The sequence below is a fragment of the Rattus norvegicus genome, chromosome 18 (assembly GCF_021556685.1).
Source record: "Rattus norvegicus strain SHRSP/BbbUtx chromosome 18, alternate assembly SHRSP_T2T, whole genome shotgun sequence".
Classification (NCBI taxonomy): Eukaryota; Metazoa; Chordata; class Mammalia; order Rodentia; family Muridae; genus Rattus; species Rattus norvegicus.
In genome coordinates, this window is record NC_141551.1 from 1,346,307 (window position 1) to 1,369,439 (window position 23,133).

At 36.4% G+C, this 23,133-nt stretch overlaps 1 protein-coding gene across 4 annotated transcripts in view; it reads right to left on the reverse strand.

Moving 5' to 3' along the window:
• Rock1 (Rho-associated coiled-coil containing protein kinase 1) overlaps nucleotides 1–23,133 on the reverse strand; it is a 121,813-nt gene that overhangs the window by 10,383 nt on the left and 88,297 nt on the right. For all 4 annotated transcript variants that reach the window (NR_171200.1, XR_015642465.1, NM_001389239.1 and 1 more), the window contains 11 exon segments: nucleotides 1,816–1,975; nucleotides 3,018–3,206; nucleotides 5,856–5,944; nucleotides 6,990–7,083; nucleotides 8,985–9,150; nucleotides 10,286–10,380; nucleotides 11,322–11,391; nucleotides 13,711–13,895; nucleotides 15,554–15,714; nucleotides 17,597–17,747; nucleotides 18,906–19,012. Coding sequence is in view for 2 of the 4 variants with exons in the window: in NM_001389239.1 (NP_001376168.1) it covers nucleotides 1,816–1,975; nucleotides 3,018–3,206; nucleotides 5,856–5,944; nucleotides 6,990–7,083; nucleotides 8,985–9,150; nucleotides 10,286–10,380; nucleotides 11,322–11,391; nucleotides 13,711–13,895; nucleotides 15,554–15,714; nucleotides 17,597–17,747; nucleotides 18,906–19,012 (1,467 nt within the window). In the remaining 2 variants the exon portion in view is untranslated.

A 23,133-nucleotide genomic window follows, 5' to 3' on the forward strand; every position in this document is an offset into this window, starting at 1 on the left:
CACCATCTATATTAAGGATGAATATTAAAATACTTTAGAGAATTTTTCCTACGTATTACTATAAAACCGTATTTTTTATTTGTCAAAAAACTATTTTTAAGCATATAGCACGTGAAAAATTTAACATGAATGTTCAATGGAGGAGCAAAATATGTAATGCAAAGAGGGTAAAGTAGTTTACAATTAAAATGCTGGGAACCAGATCCAAGTCCTCTGCCAAGCAACAAGTGCTCTAATCCACCGAGTTATTTTCCAGCCTGGAGGGGAAAAGTTGATTTTGCTAAAGATTACCCTTTAAAATTTCTACATCCAATAGGAAAGTCAGGATTTAGCTTGTCTTTTATTTTTTTCTGAAGTTCCAATACTGAAATTATAGGGATGATGAAGAATACCCAAAAGTAAACTTCCCTGACTTCTCTCAGAGAGCTAGCAAAAATATTTCCTTTATTTATGTACAGTCTATGAGTATTTCACCTGCAAGTTACCTGTGCACCATACCTAAGTACCCACTGCTACGGAGTCTAGGAGACAGTGGGCTTCCTGTCTGACCTTAGATATCTAAACGGCCAAAGCAGAGGCTCTTATTAACCGACAGCCATCTTCCTAGGAGGAAAAGCTAAAAGTTTTCAGAGGCAGAAGCTGTATAAGAGAGGCAAACACTGTAAGACAGAAGGAATCCCCGACTTTAAGAACAGGAAGTACTGTTTCCTTCCATCTACCCTCACAGAAACTTGATTTGGGGCAGGCAACTGTAATGGTAGTAAAGAATGAGGGCAGAGATCACATGATACTAAGGACATGGTCCCTTTAAGTAGCACTTTCCTGAACAGCAACAAAAAATTTCTAAAGCAGTCTATCAACTTTATGAAAAATAGAAATTATGGTATATTCTGGTGAAATGTATTACTTGTCTGGCTTAATAAAATATTTTTTACTCATGAAATAAATATACTAAAATATATTTTCCATTATTTTAGTTAAAAAAATAAATGAAACAAATACTTCAGAAATACTGAACCAGAATGTTGGCATATAATGTATGCATAGTATTTGTAAATGCATTTTTCAAACTTTTTTAGAATCATATAATTTGTGTTTGTGTGAACTCCAATTAAGCCAAGAATGTATATTTATTCATTTATTATATTTTATTTACTTTAATTAGGGAAAGAGGAAAAAGATGAAACATTAGGAATTTATTTCTCATTTTTTTGTTGTCCCTCCTTCCCTGTTCTCTAACTGTATTACCTTTTCTCTATTTTTCCAATAATCTACAAATTTGACAAAATCTACAGAAGGGTTCTCACTAATATAATAGATAGGCTTCTACTTACAGCTGCTAAAGTTCTGGTCTCTCTCTTTCATTCTCTCTCTCTCTCTCTCTCTCTCTCTCTCTCTCTCTCCTTACAGCTGCTAAAGTTCTGGTCTCTCTCTCTCTCTCTCTCTCTCTCTCTCTCTCTCTCTCTCTCTCTCTCTTCCTCTCTCTCTCTCTCTGTCTCTGTCTCCTCAAATACATAAGCATTAAACACTGAGTACTCATAAAAACACATTAAAGCAGAGCAAAGAGGTATACACTTTTAATCTCAGGATGGAGGTTGAGGATAAGGGAGAGGCAGAGAGTTCTATGAGGACAGCCTGGTCTACAGAGTGAGATCCATAACAGCCAGAGCTACACAGAGAAACCCCATGTTGGCAAACAAAACAAAACAACATATTTTCTTTCAACATCTTCAGGGGTTTCCTTACAAACAGCCTTAGTACATTTGAATAACCTGTTTATTTGAGCAAACCTGAGTGACAGAACACAATTCTTACCTGGAAGATTTCCGTCAGTCTCATCAGCACTGGGAAAACTAGCAACACTAGTTGAATCCGAAAGGTCCAAAAGTTTTGCACGCAACTGCTCAATATCACTCTCTTTGCTAGCCAACTGCATTTGAAGTTCATTTCTATGTGTACATTCTTCTACCAATTGCTATTTTTTTGGGAAAAAAAGATAATAAAAATAACCAGACTCAAATAATTTCGACATTCGTAACTGAAATGTAAACGAGTAGTTGAAAACTCAGAGTGTGGACATGTTGTACACATTGTGGATGCTTATTGCTATGGTTGGGCCTTCTTGGGGAAATGGGGTTGGTTGACCAGACTGGTGCAGAACGTCTTCACTCAAGCAGCCTTCCTGCTGCTCTAAGTAGCCAGATCAGGAGTTGCTACTGTGCCTTGCAACTGCCACAGATGATGATGTTTTGTAGAAACTAGGTTCTTTCTCAGTTCAGTGCTAAAGGTAAACAAATTCCTTTTCCTCTTACTCAATTTTTTTTTAAGATTTACTTTACTTTATGTGTATGAATGTTTTGCCTGCACAAATGTATATATATATATATATATATATATATATATATATATATATATATATATATATATATATATATATCATGTGTGCCTGTTGGATCCCCTGGAACTGGGGACACAGATGATTGTGAGCTGCCATATGGGTTCTAGGAATCAAACCCAGGTTATCTGCAAGAGCATAACAAATACTTAGAGACATCTCTCCAGCCTATAACCTTACTTTAAGAAAATTTTCTTTCTTTTTATTTTATAAATTATGAGGTATAATAAATAACTTAAAACATCAGTAAGCTATTTTCTGGCTCCAAATGAGTTAATTCTAAAAGCACAGAAAATTGAAAATAAAATCATAAATGACAGAATCAAAGCCTGGATGTGAATGAGTCAAAACAAGTTTATGTTACTGTCATGTTTTTTATTAAATGACAAGGATAACTTATTGATTGGTATTTTGACTTCAGAAAAGTAGATGCTGCAACTGAGAGAAAAAACAATCTTTAAATTCTTTAAAGAGAAATGTTAGTATTAGAGCATATGATTAGACGCTATCGATTAGAATACATAACAAAGTCAGTCTACTTTAAGCATGACTTAGTTTAAGTAGAAACTAACACAAGGGAGGAGATGAACTCTCCGTGCTGGTGCACATACACAGACCTTACCGCTTGCATGTCATTCAGCTCCTTCTGGTGTTTCACCACCATTTGGTTAAATTTTTCTCTTTCTTGGTTAAGTTCCAGTTGGAGCTTTCTATTTTCCTTTTCTTTTTTTCTCAAATCTTGAGTATTAGCTTTCTTCCTATCAATTTTAAAATCTTTGCGATTCATTATTTCTGCCAACTTGTTAACAGCCTGTTCAAGAATTAAAATAGTATTTGTGAGAATCAATATACTGCAGTTATTCAATTTTACTGTCTGTTAAAAGGTATTGGTTTTCAAAGTTATACAGGATTTTTTTCCTCCTCTCTGTGTGCAAATTTATGTTTCTACAAAACAAACTCATCAAGGCTAGGATATCAGCAGTGATTAAGATAACTAAAACCTATGTCTTATTTATGTAAGAAAGGCTTGTAAAAAAAGTTCATTATTCAATAATACCACATATTACTGCACACATAATATAACTATGCTCCAAATACTCTAGTTGGTAAAGGAGGCAGACACATAAGCTATCCAGAACGTGAGATACATGCACTGGTGCTATGGAGACAGCCCCTATGAAGACCCCTTGAGAAATTAAGAAAAGTTCACTAGAATGTGCCACATGTTTCCTCTCTTTCCTCTCTCTCCCCCCACACCACCCCCATCACTTGAATATGTAGGTAGTTGGCCTGGGCCTTATTACACAGATCATACTGGTCTAAACTCATATCCACTTGCCTTTGTCTCATGAACACTGTGATTAAAGGAGTATGCCACTGCACTCTGTTCCATATGTTTCTTAGAGGATTAGGAGATGGAGAGCCAAGAAAAGCATGTGAACAGTAGAGAAAGCATTGAAAGCACAGGTAAAAAACAGACAGAGAGGTCTCTTTCCTTTGGGCAAGTAGGAAGGCAAGAGGACCAACCATCTGATTAGGTCATATAGATACCCCTTTTCTTTTGCCATGCTTATGTGTACTGGTGTGTATGTTCATGTGTATATACATGTGGACAGAGGCCAAAGGTTGATATTTGGTGTCTTCCTCAATTGCTCTCTACATTATTATTATGTTTTAAAGACTTCTTTTTATTGTATGTGTACAAGTGTTTGTTTACTTGAATGTGTCTACCATATGTATACATAGTACTCATGGAGGCCATAATTCATGGCTTTTTCTGTAGGAATATAAAACATGAAAATGGTAGATCCTACCCCATTAAGAGAGAAAAAGTCCTAAATTAGACCTCATCTACACTGATTAGGTTCCCTTTGGAATGAGGTACCCTGGAATAATTTTTAATGCATATTTAGAGTTTGCAATAAAAATCTAACACATACGTTAAAAATGAATTCAGAAACATTATGAAGAAAGAAAAGTCAGTGTGGCACCACATTCCTCAAAGACAACCTCTACTAAAGCCTTTTGCATTTCTTTCAATTTTCTGGATGTATATTTAAGCTTCTTAGGTTTTCCATGTAGAAAAATAGAATAAATAGACCAACCTAAATATGTCTAATTTAAATCTCTAAATAATGGCCATTAAAAATATGCCTCCTCATTGTTTTAATTAGAAGAGCAGTCTTCTTTTGTACATGCTTGTCTATATTTGAGTATGAATGTGGGTGCAAGCAGAAACCTCAGGTGTCAGGTCTCCTGCACTGAAGTTACAGATGGTAGTAAGTTACTCAGTGTTATGTGCTGTGAACTGAATCCAGGTCCTCTACAAGAGCAGTTCATGCTTTTAAGTGTAGAACTGTCTCTTCAGGTCTTGTTTAATATCCATTTCCTGATTTATTATTAAGGTTAAGTATTTTTCAAATGTTTGCTAGACAATATTTTTCTTATTGTACTAGAATTCTTTGTTGGCAAGTATTCTCCTCAGTTTGTCTCATTTAAACTTTTGTTGATAGGTCCTCCATAGACACATGAACTTTTATGTAATAAATGCATCTTTTCTTTCATAGTCTCTGTTTTATACTAAAGATTAAATCTGTACTTGAGGGATTCAAGTACATTTATAAAAGATTATTTTTAGCTACAACATAAAGGATCAGTAAGAAAGAAAGGTTAATTGTAAAGTTCCCCTTAAGATGAGGTACCCACCTCTAAGTAATTTTAATACATATTTAGATTATTGAATAATAAACCTAACATGTACTTACTTATAAATAAAATTACTGACTGTCCTCAATTATTTAAAAATTATATTAAAAGCAGAAGAAAACAATTACTGTCTTTTTAAAACAAACTAACAACTGTAGCACTCAGTTTCTGACCTACTGGGCGACTTAGTAAGACACACCATTTTTTTGCCTTCCCTGTCCCCCACCTTTCTTTTGAGATAGGGTTTCATGTTATGACATCAAGTTTTAATGACAAAAATCAAACAAACAAAAACTGACCTAGATGCATGTTCAAATGCAAAACAAAATTGGTAAGCTACCACCCTGGAGTTTCTTTCTTATTCCCAAGCTACCTCTCTGGCTTTTGATCTAATATATCTTCACTTCATTGTTTCCTACAGTTAAAAATAGGGTTTCAATCCACATCACACTTTCTCTTACAGTGCTGGGGATGAAACTCAGGTCCTCATGTATACTAAGCAACTGCCTTAGTACTGAGCTGTGTCATTATACACTTGCCATAGACTAGTGATCACGTTCTGATATACACTGTGATCAATTATGCATCTCATGTACGTCTTCTATATCTAACAGGGATACACTCTTTGTTTTAATGAAAAGCTAAACCCTATGCCTTTCATTTAGTAAAAACACACATATAGAACAATTATTAGGTTTCTGATTTTTATGATACTCAAATGCAAACCATTGGGAAGAGCTGATGGCAAATGTACCTGTGTTTTAAGGGTCCGTTCGGTACTGATATTCTTTTCAAAGGCAGCCTTAAGATTACTTATTTCTTCCTCCTTCTTCAATTTATATTCTGCCAATAAATTGTATAAACTGTTATTGTGCAACATTAAATACTTTTACCTGCATTCCAAATTAATGAAGTTCTCAATTATTAAAATTACCATACACTACACAGTAATACATAGTACTCTTCAGTAATTTTATTACAATAACTGGTTGATTTTGTTTCTTTTCAATTACATGTAACCCAGGTTGCCCTTGAACTCCCAATTCTCTTGCCTCTACCTCCCAAGTACTGGGACTGCTTATTAATATAATTCTTAAGGGTACATAAGTTAGTCAATATATGAAAACAAGCATTTAAAAGCCCAAAATAAGGGGGCTGGAGAGATGGCTTAGTGGTTAAGAGCACTGACTGCTCTTCCGGAGACCCTCAGTTCAATTCCCAGCAACCACATGGTGGCTCACAACCATCTGTAATGGGATCTGATATCTTCTTCTGGTGTGTCTGAAGACAGCGGCAATGTACTCATATACATAAAATAAATAATTCTTTATAAACAAAAACAGAAAAAAGTAAAACATAACTACAGATTCATCTTAGAATTATGATTACATTTTCTTTCTTTTTTGGCAGAGTAACCAGGTTAACCTGGAACTCTGCATTATCATGAACAGCCCACTCTAGAGCATGGAGCATTTGGAGACACTCAGAGGCCAGAAGAGGGCATCACACTCCCTGGAGCTGGAGCTGGAGTTACAGGGGTGTTAAGCTGTCCTATGTGGGTGCAGGGAACCAACCTTGAGGCTTCTAGAAGAGCAACAAGCTCTCTTAATGGATGAGCTCTCAAACTTCTTTAAAATGGTTTTTATTTTATGTATGAATGTTTTGTCTGGAGACAGATAACATGCAGATACCTGGTTCTTTTAGAAACCATAAGGAAGCTGTTGAGTTGGAGCTGGACTACAGATGAGGTCCAATCCCCACATGGAAGCCAGCATGTGGGTCCTAGGAACTGAACCTGGGTCTTCTGCAAGAGCAGCCACTGCTCATCATCATCATCACTGAACTCTCTACTAGCCCCACACCGCCATTTGTTAAGGAAACTACGTACCTTCTTCTGCTGTTCTCATCCTTTCATTTAGCTCTTCATTTTCTTTTCTTAGTAGTTCAATATCTTTGGTTAGCGCATTGTTTGCTTCTTCAAGCTAAATAAAGCACACAAAGGTTATTTCATACTGAAAGCTAAACATCTTTAAAATCTTCTATAACATCTTCTAGAAGTGAAGCAGGTCAAACATTGCTGAAGTATAAAAAATGCCTAGTTTCCAGTTTAAAATACATGAATGAGGCATCCATGACGACTCACACCTCTAATTCTCAGCACACAGAAGGCAGAGACTGTTGGATTTCTGAGTTTAAGGCCATCCAGGTCTACTGAGTGAGTTCCAGAACAGCAAGGACTATACAGAGAAACCCTGTTTTGAAAAAACAAAACTAACCTCCCAATAAGAAATTGAATATATCCCCAGCTCCAAAAAAAAAACCCAAAAAACAAAAAAACTCAATATTTAATTAATTTCTAAATGTTTTAGGAACAATTACATTCCAAAAAGTATGTGTACATATACATGTGCATTTATGTATATATATATATATTTAATAAAGTGAAAAAATATTTTAAAGATTAGTAGACAGAAGACTAGGAAATGTTCTTATTTCCAACTCTACTAATAACCTATGTGACCCTGGGCAAGCCATCTTCCTGTGACTCAGTTTCCTCACTAAAGATGATGAAAATATCATGCCCAGCATCAACTATTCTAAGTATATTGTTTTTCTTTAATCATAACAATGATTAAACAATTTATGGAAGGAATATTATTTTCCCCCTCTTTGGTTGGGTAAGGGAGGAAGTGGGGAGAGAACCAGTTGAGATATAATATAGTAATACAGTCCAGGTGGCCTGAAGCTATGTAAGTGAGGCTAGTCTTAGACCTAATGATCAGTCACTAAGTATGGGACTGTAAGCCATACATTACCATGCTTGCAAGGTTTTTTGCGCACGTGCCTGTGTGCGTGTGTTGGAGCACACACACATGAACTCCAGAGCAGGATGTGAGATATCCTCCTCTACAGCTCCCTATAGGACAGAGGCGGGTCTCTTCTTGAACAGGAAACTCATTATTTTGGCTAGTCTGGCTGTTGAGGAAGCCCTCAGGACATACTTGTCTCCACTCTCAGTGTTGGGACTATATACATGGGTAGCCATGTCTATGTTTTTATGTGGGTGTTAAAGAGATACAAATTCAGGTCTTTTGCCTTTGATGATAAGTTATGTGATCTTGGCAGATTGCCTCAATCCTCTAAGCTCCAGATTTACCAAGATCACCTAACTTCTAAGAGTCAAAGCCAGGATTTGAACCTAATACACTTACATCAGAGTACTTGTTAATTTAACAAAGAAAAGCTTTTGTAACTCCCATTTATCCCACATTATTATATAGACTACAGTATGAACCATAAGAATAGGGAATTTGTAGGATTGGTTTTTTTGCACAATGGATTAGTTGACTATTAACTACGAGTTTCTTATTCCAGAATAGCTTCTTTGAACTTCAAAGAAATCTAGTCTATACCATCACTTACACAGTATAAATAAATAAAAAATAAATTATAGAAAATAAAAAATGAGTTTAAGATAAGTGGGCTGGAGAGATAGCTCAGCAGTCACTGACTGCTCTTCCAGAGGTCCTGAGTTCAATTCCCAGCAACCACATGGTGGTTCACAACCATCTGTGATGGGATCTGATGCCCTCTTCTGGTGGGTCTGAAGACAGCTACAGTGTACTTATATACATAAAATAAATAAATCTTAAAAGAAAAAAGCATTTCTTCACATAAAATAAAAAATAGATCTACAGTAGGGGAAAAAAGCCCAGTATACTGAATAAGACTTTCTATCATTACGAACTGTTTTAGATAAAATAAACACAAGTACAGAAATGTCACTCTATATGTAAGAAGCATAAGTATATATTCATGCATACCCCCAATACCTTAAACTGTGAAAAATTTTCACAATCTCAGATATTCACTCATCACTTACCCGACTAACGGTATGATCTTTATCTGTAATCTCTTGTCTATTTCTTGAAGCAGCTTTCTTGCTTTCTTGAGTCAACTCAAAATACTGTTCTTCCAGAATTCCTCGAGCCAACTGCTCAGACTCAGCTTTTGTTTCTGCTAAATCCAACTGAGTCGAAAGAGTTTCTCTGTAACAATTTTACCGAGAAATGAATAAAAACAAATTCAGTTTAATCTCCTTACTTGATCATGTAAATGAAAACAATGACCTTGCTAGACATGATAGTTTACATCTGTAATTCTGACAAGTGTAGTCTTAAGGCACAGGGATTGAGAATTTAGAGCCAGCCTGGACTACAAAGTGAGAATCTCTCTGGAAACAACAACCCAAAAGTGCCCCTCCCCCTTAAAAAAAAATCCATACAACTTTCTTTAAATGACAGAACCAAGGATTCTACTTTTTAAAGTAAACTTTAAATCCACCTTTTTTAATACAGGTAACAATTTTAACTTCTTAAGTCTTTAACTTCTTTAAGTTCTTTACGTTCTTAATTTTAGAAAGACTGTTGTGGGTTTGGAATAAAGGCAACAAAGCAAGACTGAAAAGTCACTGGTATAACAGGAGGTCAGATTCAAGACACTTTCAACCCCATTTTTACAGGGGAAGTTCCTTATACTTCCTGGAGCTTAATTTGACCAAGTTTGTACTGAGAGATTAAACTAAATTATCTGATATTTGAGATTATGAAAACATAAAGATTCAAACCACTGTAAACTATTTGGAAATGTTATTAGAAAATACACTTTGAAGCTTTGCAGAATTGCTGGAGTTTAGTGGTCATGTCCTGAGCTCTGTCTACTTGGGAAACAGAGGGAGCAGGACTGATCAAGGCCAGCCTTAGGTACAAAAGATTTTGTCTCAAAACACTAACTTTTCAGAACTGGCATTTACAGAGACTAGGTGACGTTCATTTGTCTGTTTGTCTCTAAGATTCTCTCTTAGACAAGCCATCTTGGTTATCTGTACACTTCCTGCATTTTTGTAGGTTCTTAGAGAACTTGGGTAGTGAACTATCCCTAACTATGACCACAATTACCTGCTCTTTGTTTTTTAAAACATTATTTTTACTTTATGTGTATGAGTATTTTACCTGCACGTACATAAGTGCACTATCTGTTAAATCTTAGGGTAGACTCATCTGATTTGATATCAGTTAGCCCAATAAATTAGCCTTATCAGAATGATGGTACCCTTACTCCCTACCTTTGAACTTAAATTTATGAATGCTTTTTCTGTTCTATTCCAAAGGAAAACAGACATACTTTTCACTTTGCAGCTCCTGTATTTTCCTTAAATTTTCTCTGTTTTTTTCTTCAATTTCTTCTTTAAGTTCCTTTACCTGGGTTTTATAAAGTGTCTGTAAAACAAGTAATAGGAATTAAGTGCTTGTAGTAAGTTATGAACTGTTCAGCAGTTTCTTTATCTTAAACGTTTAAAAAGTTTTATTTTCTTAAAAGTTAAAACAAGTTAAACCAAGAGTAGAGAGACAGTTCAACAGTTTAAGAGCACTGGCTACTCTTCTAGAGAACCATTTCCACATGGCAGCTCACAACTGTCTGTAACTCCAGATCCAGGAGATTCACAGAGACATTCCTGCAGGCAAAACAAATCACTAAAGACAATCAAGCTGGGTGGCGACGAAAGCGGCAACACTAACCCCAGCACTTGGGAGCCAGGCAGGTGGACCTCTGACTTAAGAGTTAGCCTGATCTACAAAGCAATTTCCAGGACACCCAGGGATACACAGAAGAACCCTATCTCAAAAAACAAAACAAACCCAAAGTCTTGAAAAAGAAAAAGCCACAAGCAAACAAAACACCAAGTTAAAACCATGTATTTAATTATATGAACTATGCTTGCAAGATAGATGGTACTAGAGAGCACAATCTGATATTATTATGCCCATTCTGGACTGGAAAACTCAAGAAACTCCATCCCAATCCTGCCTTAACCTCCAAGTGCTGTACATCAGGCATGTGATTTCCATGCAACAAAGTCTTTAAGACAAGGTCTTACTCTGTAGCCCTGGCTACTCTAGATCCACCTGCCTGTGCTTCCAGAGTGTTAAGATTAAAGGCCCGAATTACCATGTCCAGCTATCAAACTATTATTTACAGCTATAATTGGATGCTGAGTAATTGCTGAAAAATTGCACAAAAAGGTCTTTTTTTTCCTCCTTCACAATTTGAATAGATCACGAACCTTGAAAAGAAATATAATTTGCAGGAAAAAAAAACTCTTAAAGGCTCTTGTTTAAGTCAGTTTTTAAATTGTATACTAAAAATAATTTTCACTTACAGAGAAATATTGCTCAGCTTCAAGCTGATCTTGTAACTCCCGCATTTGCCCTTCATTTCCTCTGTATTGCCTTTAAATAAAAGAAAATCAGTAATTAAATTTTCTTATTTATGACAGATTTCACCGAAGTTGCTAAAATACAAAAGTTTCTATAAAATAACTTCTGCAAGAAAAATATTTCAGCATCACGTTTTTATGAAGCTCCTTTGGTAAGGCCATAGTGCCTGGCTTCATCTTTTACCTATAAAACTGATAATGAAAATGAAATCAACAGTGCTGTGATTTGTTTGTAAACCCTGTAAATATCTGCAGAGAAAGGCAGGAAAATCACAGAACTGTATTTTAAATGTCTTCTGTAATAACAAAAGCAGACGTCATAAATTATTTAAGTAAAAAATAAAGTATAAAATATTTTGGCCATTGAACACATGAAGGAGTATAAAAATAATTACACAGGGAAAATAAAAGGAAAGCAAGAGTAATAAACCAGCAAGGAGAAAGACAGAAATATGTATACATCACAAACAAGCACAATCTCACATGAAAAAGGTCACACTCAGGAGAGGAAAAGACTCAAATACACAAGAAGGCAATAGGCCTCAAAGACCCAATTTTATCCTAGGCTATAGGGTTTAATATTATATAGTAATTGCTTTGTAGTTTAGTAATAAGCGATGCAGTTGATAGAAAGTACATACTAAATGTCCACTGAGGGCTGAGTGAGAGTTGCTTCTGGGAAAAAGTAATATATGTAATTAACTGGCAAAAATGGGGCTAGTATATGAAGAAAAAATTGCCAATATAAATCCAACTTAATTAAAAACTGATAAATTATTCCAATGAAAAATGCCTAAATGACAGGTGGTGGTGGCAACATGCCTTTGATTCCAACATTCAGGAGGTAAAGACCTGTGAATCTCTAATGTATGATTAACATATATATCTGGAGGAGATAAAATCACAACTTGGTATAAAGAGTACCCATCTTTCATACTGTATTTTTAAAGCAGGCCCATATTATATTCTACAAGTAATGACATCCTGGCTTTGTCTTGATCTCAAGTAAGCAAGCATCTTAGCAGTTAACAGAAAAAAAGACTGTACAACTTTGAAAGGAATCAAAGAAAGAAAACAAACTCCCACTCCCAAGATTATATCTAACCTCTAAATCTCTAAAATAAAGCGACCTGGAACACTTCCTCTCATGTAGGGTAGCCTTCTTATTATAATGCTAGTCTTGAAAGATGTGTTGATGTTTATACATATGAAAAGTGTGAGAAAACTTGTATTTCCATTATTAACAGACTGACTGTAAAGCTAGCAGTCTTGCTAATCTATATTTCTTTCTTTAAATACCTGTAATTTAAACTTAATAAGCGATGGAACTGGAAAATATCATCCTGAGTGAGGTAACCCAATCACAGAAAGACATACATGGTATGCACTCATTGATAAGTGGCTATTAGCCCAAATGCTTGAATTATCCTAGATCCCTAGAACAAACGAAACTCAAGAGGGATGATCAAAATGTGAATGCTTCACTCCTTCTTTAAAAGGGGAACAAGAATACCCTTGGCAGGGAATAGGGAGGCAAAGTTTAGAACAGAGCCAGAAGGAACACCCATTCAGAGCCTGCCCCACATGTGGCCCATACATATACAGCCACCAAACTAGATACGATGGATGAAGCAAAGAAGTGCAGGCCGACAGGAGCCGGATGTAGATCTCTCCCGAGAGACACACCCAAAATACAGCAAATACATAGGCAAATGCCAGCAGCAAACTACTGAACTGAGAACGGGACCCCCGTTGAAGGAATCAGAGAAAGGACTGGAAGAGCTTGAAGGGGCTCGAGACCCCAAAAGTACAACAATGCCAAGCAACCAGAGCTTCCAGGGACTAAGCCACTACCTAAAGACTATACATGGACTGACCCTGGACTCTGACCTCATAGGTAGCAATGAATATCCTAGTAAGAGCACCAGTGGAAGGGGAAGCCCTTGGTCCTGCCAAGAATGAACACCCAGTGAACATGATTGTTCGGGGAAGGGCGGTAATGGGGGGAGGATAGGGAGGGGAACACCCATATAGAAGGGGAGGGGGAGGGGTAAGGGGGTTGGCCGGGAAACTGGGAAAGGGAATAACAATCGAAATGTAAATAAGAAATACCCGTTAATAAAAATGGGGAAAAAAAAGGGGGGGGGGAGGGAAAAAAAAAAACTTAATAAGCCCGTCCTCCCAAAGCTTGAACTTCCTTGCAAATCTTTGCAAGTAAATTCTTTTATCACAATTTTTGTCTTTTTCATAAATTTTGAGACCATCTGGACATATAAAATATCAAAGTATCTATAAGCCAATGAAAACACAAAAAGGTATTTTTAAAACTTACTTTGTAAGCTGAGCTAACTCAAATTCTAACAATCTTTTAGCTTCCAATAAAGTATTTATTTCCTGTTTCATCTGTTTTTCTAACCCTTTTAAATTGTCTGCTTCAAACGCTTGAGTCTTCAGTTCACTCTGTAGCAAGATCCGCTTATTGGATTCCTGTTCCAGCTGCAGGGTGAGACTCTTAACCTGTGAGTGAGAGAAACAATGGCATCTTAGCCACCTTACTCATTTGATAGTAACACATATCAAAGAATACAAATCAGCTGAGTACAAATACATCGTCACTGTTGTCATCATCATCCCTTGTACACTCCTTGTGTCTATTACTGCCTATTTATTACTAAGTGAAAATAGTAGTAAATTTTAGGTATGAAATCTGTGGGGAAAAGAAAAACCTTAGTTTCAAGTAGTCCAAAAATTTGAGAAAAGAAAGATAAAAGTCATGTGTGAGGAAACACTCCAAATTTTAATTTACCCCACAAGTGTTTCTATTCTATATAATCTTAAAGCTCAGGAAATAGTTAATATTTATTAAGCACTTATTAGCCAATCAAAACTCTTGCAGCCGTGTACAACATGCTCTTCACCTGCTATCTGCAAAACGATTATCACAGAAATCATCAAACGGCAGAGTCCCTCACCCTGTCTTGTATATGTCCTTGTCCTGTCTGACCCTTCTCTGGATGCTCAGGCACTACAGAATGCTCCAAGATTTAATGAATGATCTCAAATGCAGTCTATTCTTAAGCTCCTGGATGACACACCCATAGCAAGGCTTTCCTTAACGCTCATGGAATCCCATATCTTTGGAGGTCTTGAATGTAATCTTTCTAGGCTGCCTGTTCCCAATAGTGTACAGATCATATGCACCTTACTTTCCTTAAGAACAAAAGAATGAAAGACGCCTTTAAAAATTTTTTTAGATTAAAAAAAGGTTATTTTACTTTATGTGTATACTGTTTAGCCTATGGGTTGCGTGTGTGTATTATAGATGTTCCTGGTGCCTGAAGAGGGTGCTGGATCCCTGAAACTGGAGCTGTGACTGCGAGCTGCCATTGTGGTTCTGGGCTCTTCTGAAGAGCAGCTGATGTCCTTCATATCGGAGTCATCTCCAGCTCCATCTTCCAAAGTTTCAATGTGTAGTTATCCTGCTTGCTAGTTTATTTCTAACCTTTTCTTAGTCAAGTCTATATAGAAATACATTAATTTTCCTAAGACTGTTTTCACCTATACATTTCTGTACATTTTAAAAGAACACCAGTTTCTTTAGAGCCCAAGGGTTGGCTCCATGTGACAACTGCAAGTTATTTTTTCTTCTCTGATTTGCTTCCTCTTACCCACGGCTTACCTACCTTCTTACCAAATACACAATCTGTACTGACAACCCACCAAGACAAGTCAGTCTTAGAACTACCTACAAGTAATTTCTAAAACTCAGATAGTAACCATCCACAAACGGTTTTATCTTTTTATCAATAGTATTATAAATACATGTTTTCTATTAATGCAAGCCACTCCAACAGCAGTTAATTTTTTAATGCTTTTCTAAACATAGATTCTCTTTGATAGTTTGCTTTTTTAAGCAATCTAGTTCTTCTAGGAGGAACTAAAAAATTTTGATAGAGTTGAATGCACTGCTGTAATACACAATGTGTTCAGTCCTAGGGAATGAATGTTAAATAGCTATTTGAAATGAAAATTCTAAGTGCTGGGATAATCATATAAGCAGTGAACACATACTTCATTCAAATCTTCTCCTGTGTTTCAAATATACACAAGATTCTCCAGTTACAATCTAGAATAATTTCTCTTAAAAGATGGGAAAAATGAGCACTGTGTCTTACTGCATCCTCCAGCCTTTCTTTATTTTCGGTCAAATGTTCTAGCTTCTGCTGAGACTGTTTCAGGTCAACATCTAGCATAGAACATTGCTTCTCAGTCTCAACAACTCTATTTTCAGCCTTCTCTCGAGCTTCTCTCTCTTCCTTCAGCTTTTTTTCCATTTCTGCAACAGAAAAAAATTACAAACATACATTTAAAGAGCACCTCAATACATTTCCCTTTAAATGGCCTAAAAATTGATCTTTAAAATCTGATTTATTCTGCTACTACAATAGATATTAATTATAAATATTCTAAGTACATTTGAATAATATATATAAGAATCTCTGAAGAAATAGTTGTAAGAGATAAAAATAATTTTTAAAATGTCTCAATCTAGCCCCTGCTCAAAAAAGATGGAGAATTCAATACCATTTAGACTAGAAGATTAAGGGTGTAGTTGAAAAGAGTAATTAGGAAATGAAATGAAGGTAAAGAATAGAAAAATATGACTATAGTTATTAATCTCTACCTTGTATTGGTCTGGAAAATTTTTCAAAGAGGCTTCTTCGAATAGGAATTCTGTGCAACTCAATGACAGGAGTCTATGGCTGCAGAATCCCTCTTTCAATATTCTGAGAAGATTCTAGCCTTTACCTAGAATATTGCCTTATTCTAGAATATTGTAAGTTAAGAATTTTAGAGTTTCCATAGTCATGCCAGTAGAGTTGCATAGTTTTTTTCTTGGAGCCTGCTCTTGAGGTGACAAAGTGGCAGTTCACTTTTTCCCTAACCTTATAAATTCAGCTGTGATAACATAATCATTACCTCCTAAGTCCCTTCTCTCCAATTTAACAGAAATTCATTTCAGTTATATTTTAATTCTAGATACCTATCCTTGAGTTTCAGATTTGCATACCAATGGAGTAGTATATCCATCTAGATAGCTACCTAATACAATTATAAAAGCTGTTTTGGGGGAATGTGCTGAGGTTTGAACTCAGAACCTCAAGCAGGCTAAGCATGTGTTCTGCCGTTGAAACCATATCTCTAGCCCCCAAATTTAACATACTGAAAGAATTATTTTTCTCTATCCCCTAATCACTTCTACCCCACACTTCTATCACCCTCTGTGGAAGATATAATCATTGATTCATTTGTTCCAAACTAAACACCTGAGCCCTTCTTGCTTCTTCTTCTTTTTTTAATATTTATTTTATTTATATGTGTACACTGCAGCTGTCTTCAGACATACCAGAAAAGGGTATCAGATCTCATTACATACAGATGGTTGTGAGCCACCATGTGGTTGCTGGGAATTGAACTCAGGACCTCTGGAAGAGCAGTCAGTGCCCTTAACCACTAAGCCATCTCTCTAGCCTCCCCTTCTTGCTTCTTTTACTGTCTCCCTTTCCTCACAATTTTGTCCTCTGTGCTTCTTTGCATTCTGCTACCACCAGATCACCCTACTTCCACTGTTCCTCTTTGTAAGGCATCTCCAGATAGCAAGAGTTGTTTTTAAAGAGCATGCACTAGACTTGTCATTGGAGATAACATAGTGGATGATCACTGATCTTAAGTATACTTGAGATAATAATACAAGGCAACTGGCTGCTCTAAACTGTGATTGTGACTGGAGACCATAAAGCAAAGTAAACAAGAAATTGAGGCAAAAAAGCAGTTAAATAACAATAAGGTCCAGAATGTATAGGGAAGAAAAAAATCTACAGATAGATTAAAAACTGGGAAAATAAAAGAGTCCACTAATTTTATTTTGTTTTAGACCCAAACTCTATCACCAAAATTGCCTTGCCTTAGCTATTCTAGTGCTTAGATTACAGGTGGGGCCACCATGCCTAGGATGAGTTCACTAACTTTTATAGTAAAGACATAGTAGGTAAAGAAAAACTACAAAAGGTAAATTTGTGATAAAAAAGAAGATATAATAAAAGGTACTCTCTTCTCAGATAACAATGTTTATTTATTCTCTCTACCACAGATCAAAATCAACTGTCTCTAAGTATTATTTAAACCTAATAAAAAATATGCATATAAGTGACACTTACCACACATGGCAACAGACTTTGCCTCTTCAATAGACTGATGCTTGTCAGTTAGCCGCGCTTTGGTTACTTTGTGTTCATTTACTTCTTGTTCTAACCTCTGCTGAATAGACTTGAGCTTGTAGTTCAAATCAATCTCCAAATTATTTTTTTCCTAAGAAAATTAGAATGAGAGCCATGGGATATAATAAACTGACTACAGGGTGCATAATTAAATCTTACATTTCTCAATATTCTGCTGGAGATGAACACTTTCCTAAGTGCCCCTTCCTGGAGCATACACCACAGCTGATGCAGAGCTCCCTGTGCTCCTAGGTACATTCAGGACAGTTTACACTGCAGTAACAAATGAATGCAACAACCTTTTACTTTGTTATTTCATTTTTGTCTTTAAAAACTCTTTTAAAATTTAAGAATCTATATTTCTATCTAAATTTGGTTTGTTTCTCTTTAAAAGATGAAACATCTTGGGACAAGGTAGTGAAATGTTTAGGTGAGAACAGTACGAATAAATTACAGTCCTTTCAAAGTTTATTCTTCTTTCTTTCATCCTATTTCACATTTATATCAGCTTGTTTAACAGAAACTACTCAGGGATAGAACATCCCAAAGCAGTTGCTTTTAAAATCATTTTCTTGAGGGAGACACTAGATCTGTAAAGTAACTGATACTTTCTTCAACAAGGAAGATACTTAGCAGTGAATTTTTGATAAAATTGTAAATAAATGTAGAGTCCAGAAGGAAGACCCCACTGGGTAAAAACACTTGCCACTAAGCCTGATAGCCCTGGTTATATCCCTGGAATCCATATGGTAAAGGAGAGAACTGAAATTTGCCTCCTCCCACCAAGTTGTCCTGACTCTAAATATGTGCCATGATGCATGATGCTACAGGTAGAGGGAGGGGGACAGATAGATAGAGGGAGAGGATATAAAAGTCAATTACTTTGGTCTTTTTATATTTTATGTTTTACTAACAACAGAGTGTGCTAGGATTCAGTCCTTTATTTCTCTCTTTGTATGATTTAATATACAAGGGTTAATACCTTCCTCTTACCTGTGTACAAAGGAACTAGGAACAGTTTTCTTATTAAAAGGTTATTTCCAAACCAAAGTAATATAATTATCTTTTAAAAATCTCTAACTTCTTAGAGTGCACACAAAATAATATGGTAACAAGATGCCAAATATATCATGCATACATTCCCACACATGAAAACAATTTCATAATAAAAAACAAACATTACAAATGAATGCTATAAAACTACCTTAAACCTTTGATAACCATAATATTAGAACAGTAAGTCATTTACCTTTTCTGAATGATTGAGCATGTCTTGAGCCTCTTTTCTTTCTCCTTCTACTCTTTCAAGATTATGTTTGAGATGCTTCACCTCTTCTTGTAAAGACGTAATTCGTGCTATAAAGTGAGGAAAAACGTTAAAGCAAAACTAATTTATAGTATTATAAATCATAACTGATTATTTGGGAGTGAGGAGGTGGATGATGGAGGAATTTGATGGACTTGGTGTTTGTTAATGCTCAGTTTTGAATTTTTATTTTTATGTATGAATGTTTTTCCTGCATGTATGTTATATGCCCCACTGTGTGCAGTGCTGATGGAGGCCAGAGATGGGCAACAGGTTCATTGGCACTGGAATTAGATAGTTGTAAACTGCCAAATGGGTGCTAATAACTTAACCCAGGTCCTTTTGCAAGAACAGCAAACTTTTAACTCACTAGCCTAGTGGTTCTCCTTAACCTTCTTCTCCTTTCCTCTCCTCTGCCCTCCCAGACAGGGTTTCTCTGTGTAGCGCTGGCTGTCCTGAAACTCACTCTGTAGACTAGGCTGCCCTCAAACTCAGGGATCCACCTGTCTCTACCTCCTAAGTGCTGGGATTAAAGGCGAGTACCACCACACCCAGACTCTTTAACCTTCTTAATGCTGTGATCCTTAAATACAGTTCCTCATGTGGTAATTGGCAACCATAAAATTATCATTGTTGCTACTTCATAACTCTTAATTTTGCTATTATGAACCATAATGTAAATATCTATGGTTTCCAATGGTCTTAGGCAACCCTCGTAAAACGATCTTTCAATCCCAAAGGAGGCCATGAACCACCAGTTGAGAACCGCTGGCCTAGAAAGATAGCCAAGCATATACCCAAAAGATGCTCAGATGGACAGACCCATGGCTCCAGTTGCATACGTAGCAGAGGATGGCCAGATTGGGCACCAATGGGAGGAGAATCCCTTGGTCCTGCCAAGGATCAATACCCCAGTGTAGGGTAATGTCAGGGTGGGGAGGCAGGAAGGGGTGGGTGGATGGGTGGGGGAACACCATCATAGAAGCATGGGGAGTGAGGATGGGACAGCATTTGAAATGTAAATTAAAAAAAAAAAAGGAGGACAGTCAAGGAAGAAAAGGGCTCATTCACTGAAAAATGAAGATGCAAAGAAGGATGACCATAATTTCACCCGAACAGTAAATTGAGGCAAGAGTATTTGAGCCCAGCAGTTTAAGGCTACCTTGGGTACCACAATCAGACCAAATAAACCAAATAAAACACAAAACATAAAAAAAAACTCTAAAAAAAATGATAAATGAAAATAGCCTGTGTTCATAGATTGGGAGAATTATAAGATGACAATAACGACCTAAAATAATGAATAAAGACATTTTATCATTATTGAAATTCTAAAAGTATGTTCTGCAGAAATGAAAAAGCTAATTAAAGAAAAGCTAAAATAATATTATGGAAGAACAATAATGTTGAACAAATGAAATCTCCCAATTTCAACACCTGCTCTAAAACTACTTTGGTCAAAATATGGTGCTGACGTATGGCAAAAATAATGTTTGAATAAAAGAGACTTGAAAAAACAGAAGTAAAGCCATACACAGAGAGGGCGGGGAAGTATGTGTATGTGTGTGTGATATCAGTCAAGAACACATCTATGTGCAGGTGAGAATAGAGGGTGTTAAGTTGACACTAGGTGTTTTCCTGAATTACTTTTCTACCTTGGTTTTTAAAGACAGATCTCTTACTGACCTTGAAACTCATCTACTTTATTTCAGCTATACTGGCTGGCCAGTGACCCCCTGGAGACTTGCATGTCTCTCAGATCAGCGCTAAAGTTACAGAAACATACTTCCTGACATGGTTTTTACACGGCTGCCATGGATCAGAACTCAGGTGCTCATTCTTGCACTTCACCCACTATGCCTCCTTCACAGCCAAATCCTTTCATTTACTAATAGAAATTTTTGCCTCTCTTTTTCATTCAGTGAAAAAAAATTTTTCCAGCCCCAGGAATTAGATCTAGGCCCTTAATGATGAATGCTAGGTTAAGAATTCAACTACATCTTATCCACAATCAATATTTAACAAAAATGTCAAAACCATTTAAAGAGAAAAGGATAAGGCCTAAGAAATACAGTGACCTCTGGCCTCCACAAGAGTATGTATATACTCTTTCTTGTGTACGTACACACACACACACACACACACACACACATACACACACACACACACTCACAGAGAGAGAGAGAGAGAGAGAGAGAGAGAGAGAACAAGCTTCTTTTTTAAAAAAGATTTTTTAAAGATTCACTTATTGTATATATGTGAATATACTATACTACACTGCTGCTGTCTTCAGACACACCAGAAGAGGGTATTGGATCCCATTACAGATGCTTGTGAGCCACCATGTAGGTGCTGGGAATTGAACTCAGGACCTCTGGAAGAGCAGTGAGTGAGTGCTCTTAACCACTGAGCCATCTTTCCAGCCAAGGGACAAGCCTCTTAAATGGCACTAAAACAACTGGGTATCAGATATTCAACATCATTAACTTATTAGGAAATAAATTAAAACCACAGTAATACATGAGCTCATTCCTATTCAGGCAGTCAATTTTAACACCATGGAAAAATCCGAATCCTAATTTCTCGGTGAGGAAAATGAAATAGTTCAGCAAGTGTAAAAAAAAAGTTGGGGTTGGAGATTTAGCTCAGTGGTAGAACGCTTGCCTAGGAAGCGCAAGGCCCTGGGTTCGGTCCCCAGCTCTGAAAAAAAGAACCAAAAAAAAAAAAAAAAAAAAAAAAAGTTTAGCAGTCCCAGAAAAGTTAAGCACAGAATTACTACATGACCTAGCAATTTCACACCTAAGTATATATTCAAAAGAATGCAGTTGGCATTCCAGCACTCAGGGTAGCAGAGACTTTTAGATTTAAACCCTACTATAAACTGCTATGAGTTTGGGATAACATATTATAGAGTTAGGTGCAAACAGCAAAATCAGAATGGGTGACACCTCAATCTTCAAGAGGGAGAAGCAAGCTGATCTTTGAGTTCTCAGGTCAGCCATGGACACATACTGAGATAGTTCCAAACAAAACAAAACCTCAAAATAAGACTTAAGTAAAAAACAAAACAAAATAAGCAATGAAAAAAAGATAAACCTAATAAATCATACTATAAAGTTTTCCTAGCTTTCACCAATATTTAAAAGATTCTGTTAAAAGACAATAAACATGATTATCGAAGTTTGGTTGTTTGCTATGTCTTGTAATGCTAAATACTGGCCCCCAAGTTCTGGTTGTGTCCAGAAACGAGAAAATCTTCAGATCTATGTAACTTTTCTCCTTAAAACTACTGGTTGAGTAAAGATGCCTATAATCTATAGCTGGGCAGAAGGGAGGTAGGCAGTGTTTAGGTTCCCAGGGATTGGGGGCTGAGAGATACCATGGAGGGAAGAGAGAAGACGGAGAAGAAGGGACACCAGGGCTGGCCAATTGGAGTAAGAGCAGCCCAGAAAAAACACATTAAGTCATATCTCAGGATTATTAGCAGGGAAGTAGACATTACAGCATAGAGGGTAGTTATCTGTACAGCTTTAATGCTTAAATATAAAAGGCTTGCATATTTTATCTGGGAACTGAATGATCTAAGGAATGGTAGAAACTCCCGATTGAGATTAAAAATATACTACAACACATGATGATGGTGTAAAACTTGGAACCAAGTAGTCCAAAGCTTAGTCATAAGCAAGAGATAACAAACATCAACAATTTTAAGAACTAGAAGGATTTATAGAATTAATCCTTGACCAAAGAGATTTTTACATGGCTAATTTGCTGTATAAAAGCAACGAGAAAAACTACACTTAAATAAGTGAGGCTTTTCAGTAATTACAAAGAGGCTCCTTTCTTGGCTATATCTAGACCTATTTTAAGCCTGGTTCCTGAGAGATAAGACTGTACAACTTTCTTCAGCTATGAGCCAATGGGAACTCCTAATTTCCGTTTCCATAGTCACAAAAACTGACCTGACCTCTGTCCACAGAATTATACCTAATGATCAAGTCTCAGGAGACCCAAAATATGTTCCTTTCCATGACTAATGTTAAAACACACTCTCTCCTCTCATCCTCCATCTTTTCTAAGAGGCCTGGCAATTCTCATGTGTGTTTTTTGTATAGATAGTGTGGATGCTGCTACTGAACAGCAACAAACCAGGAAAATATCTGGGAAGTGA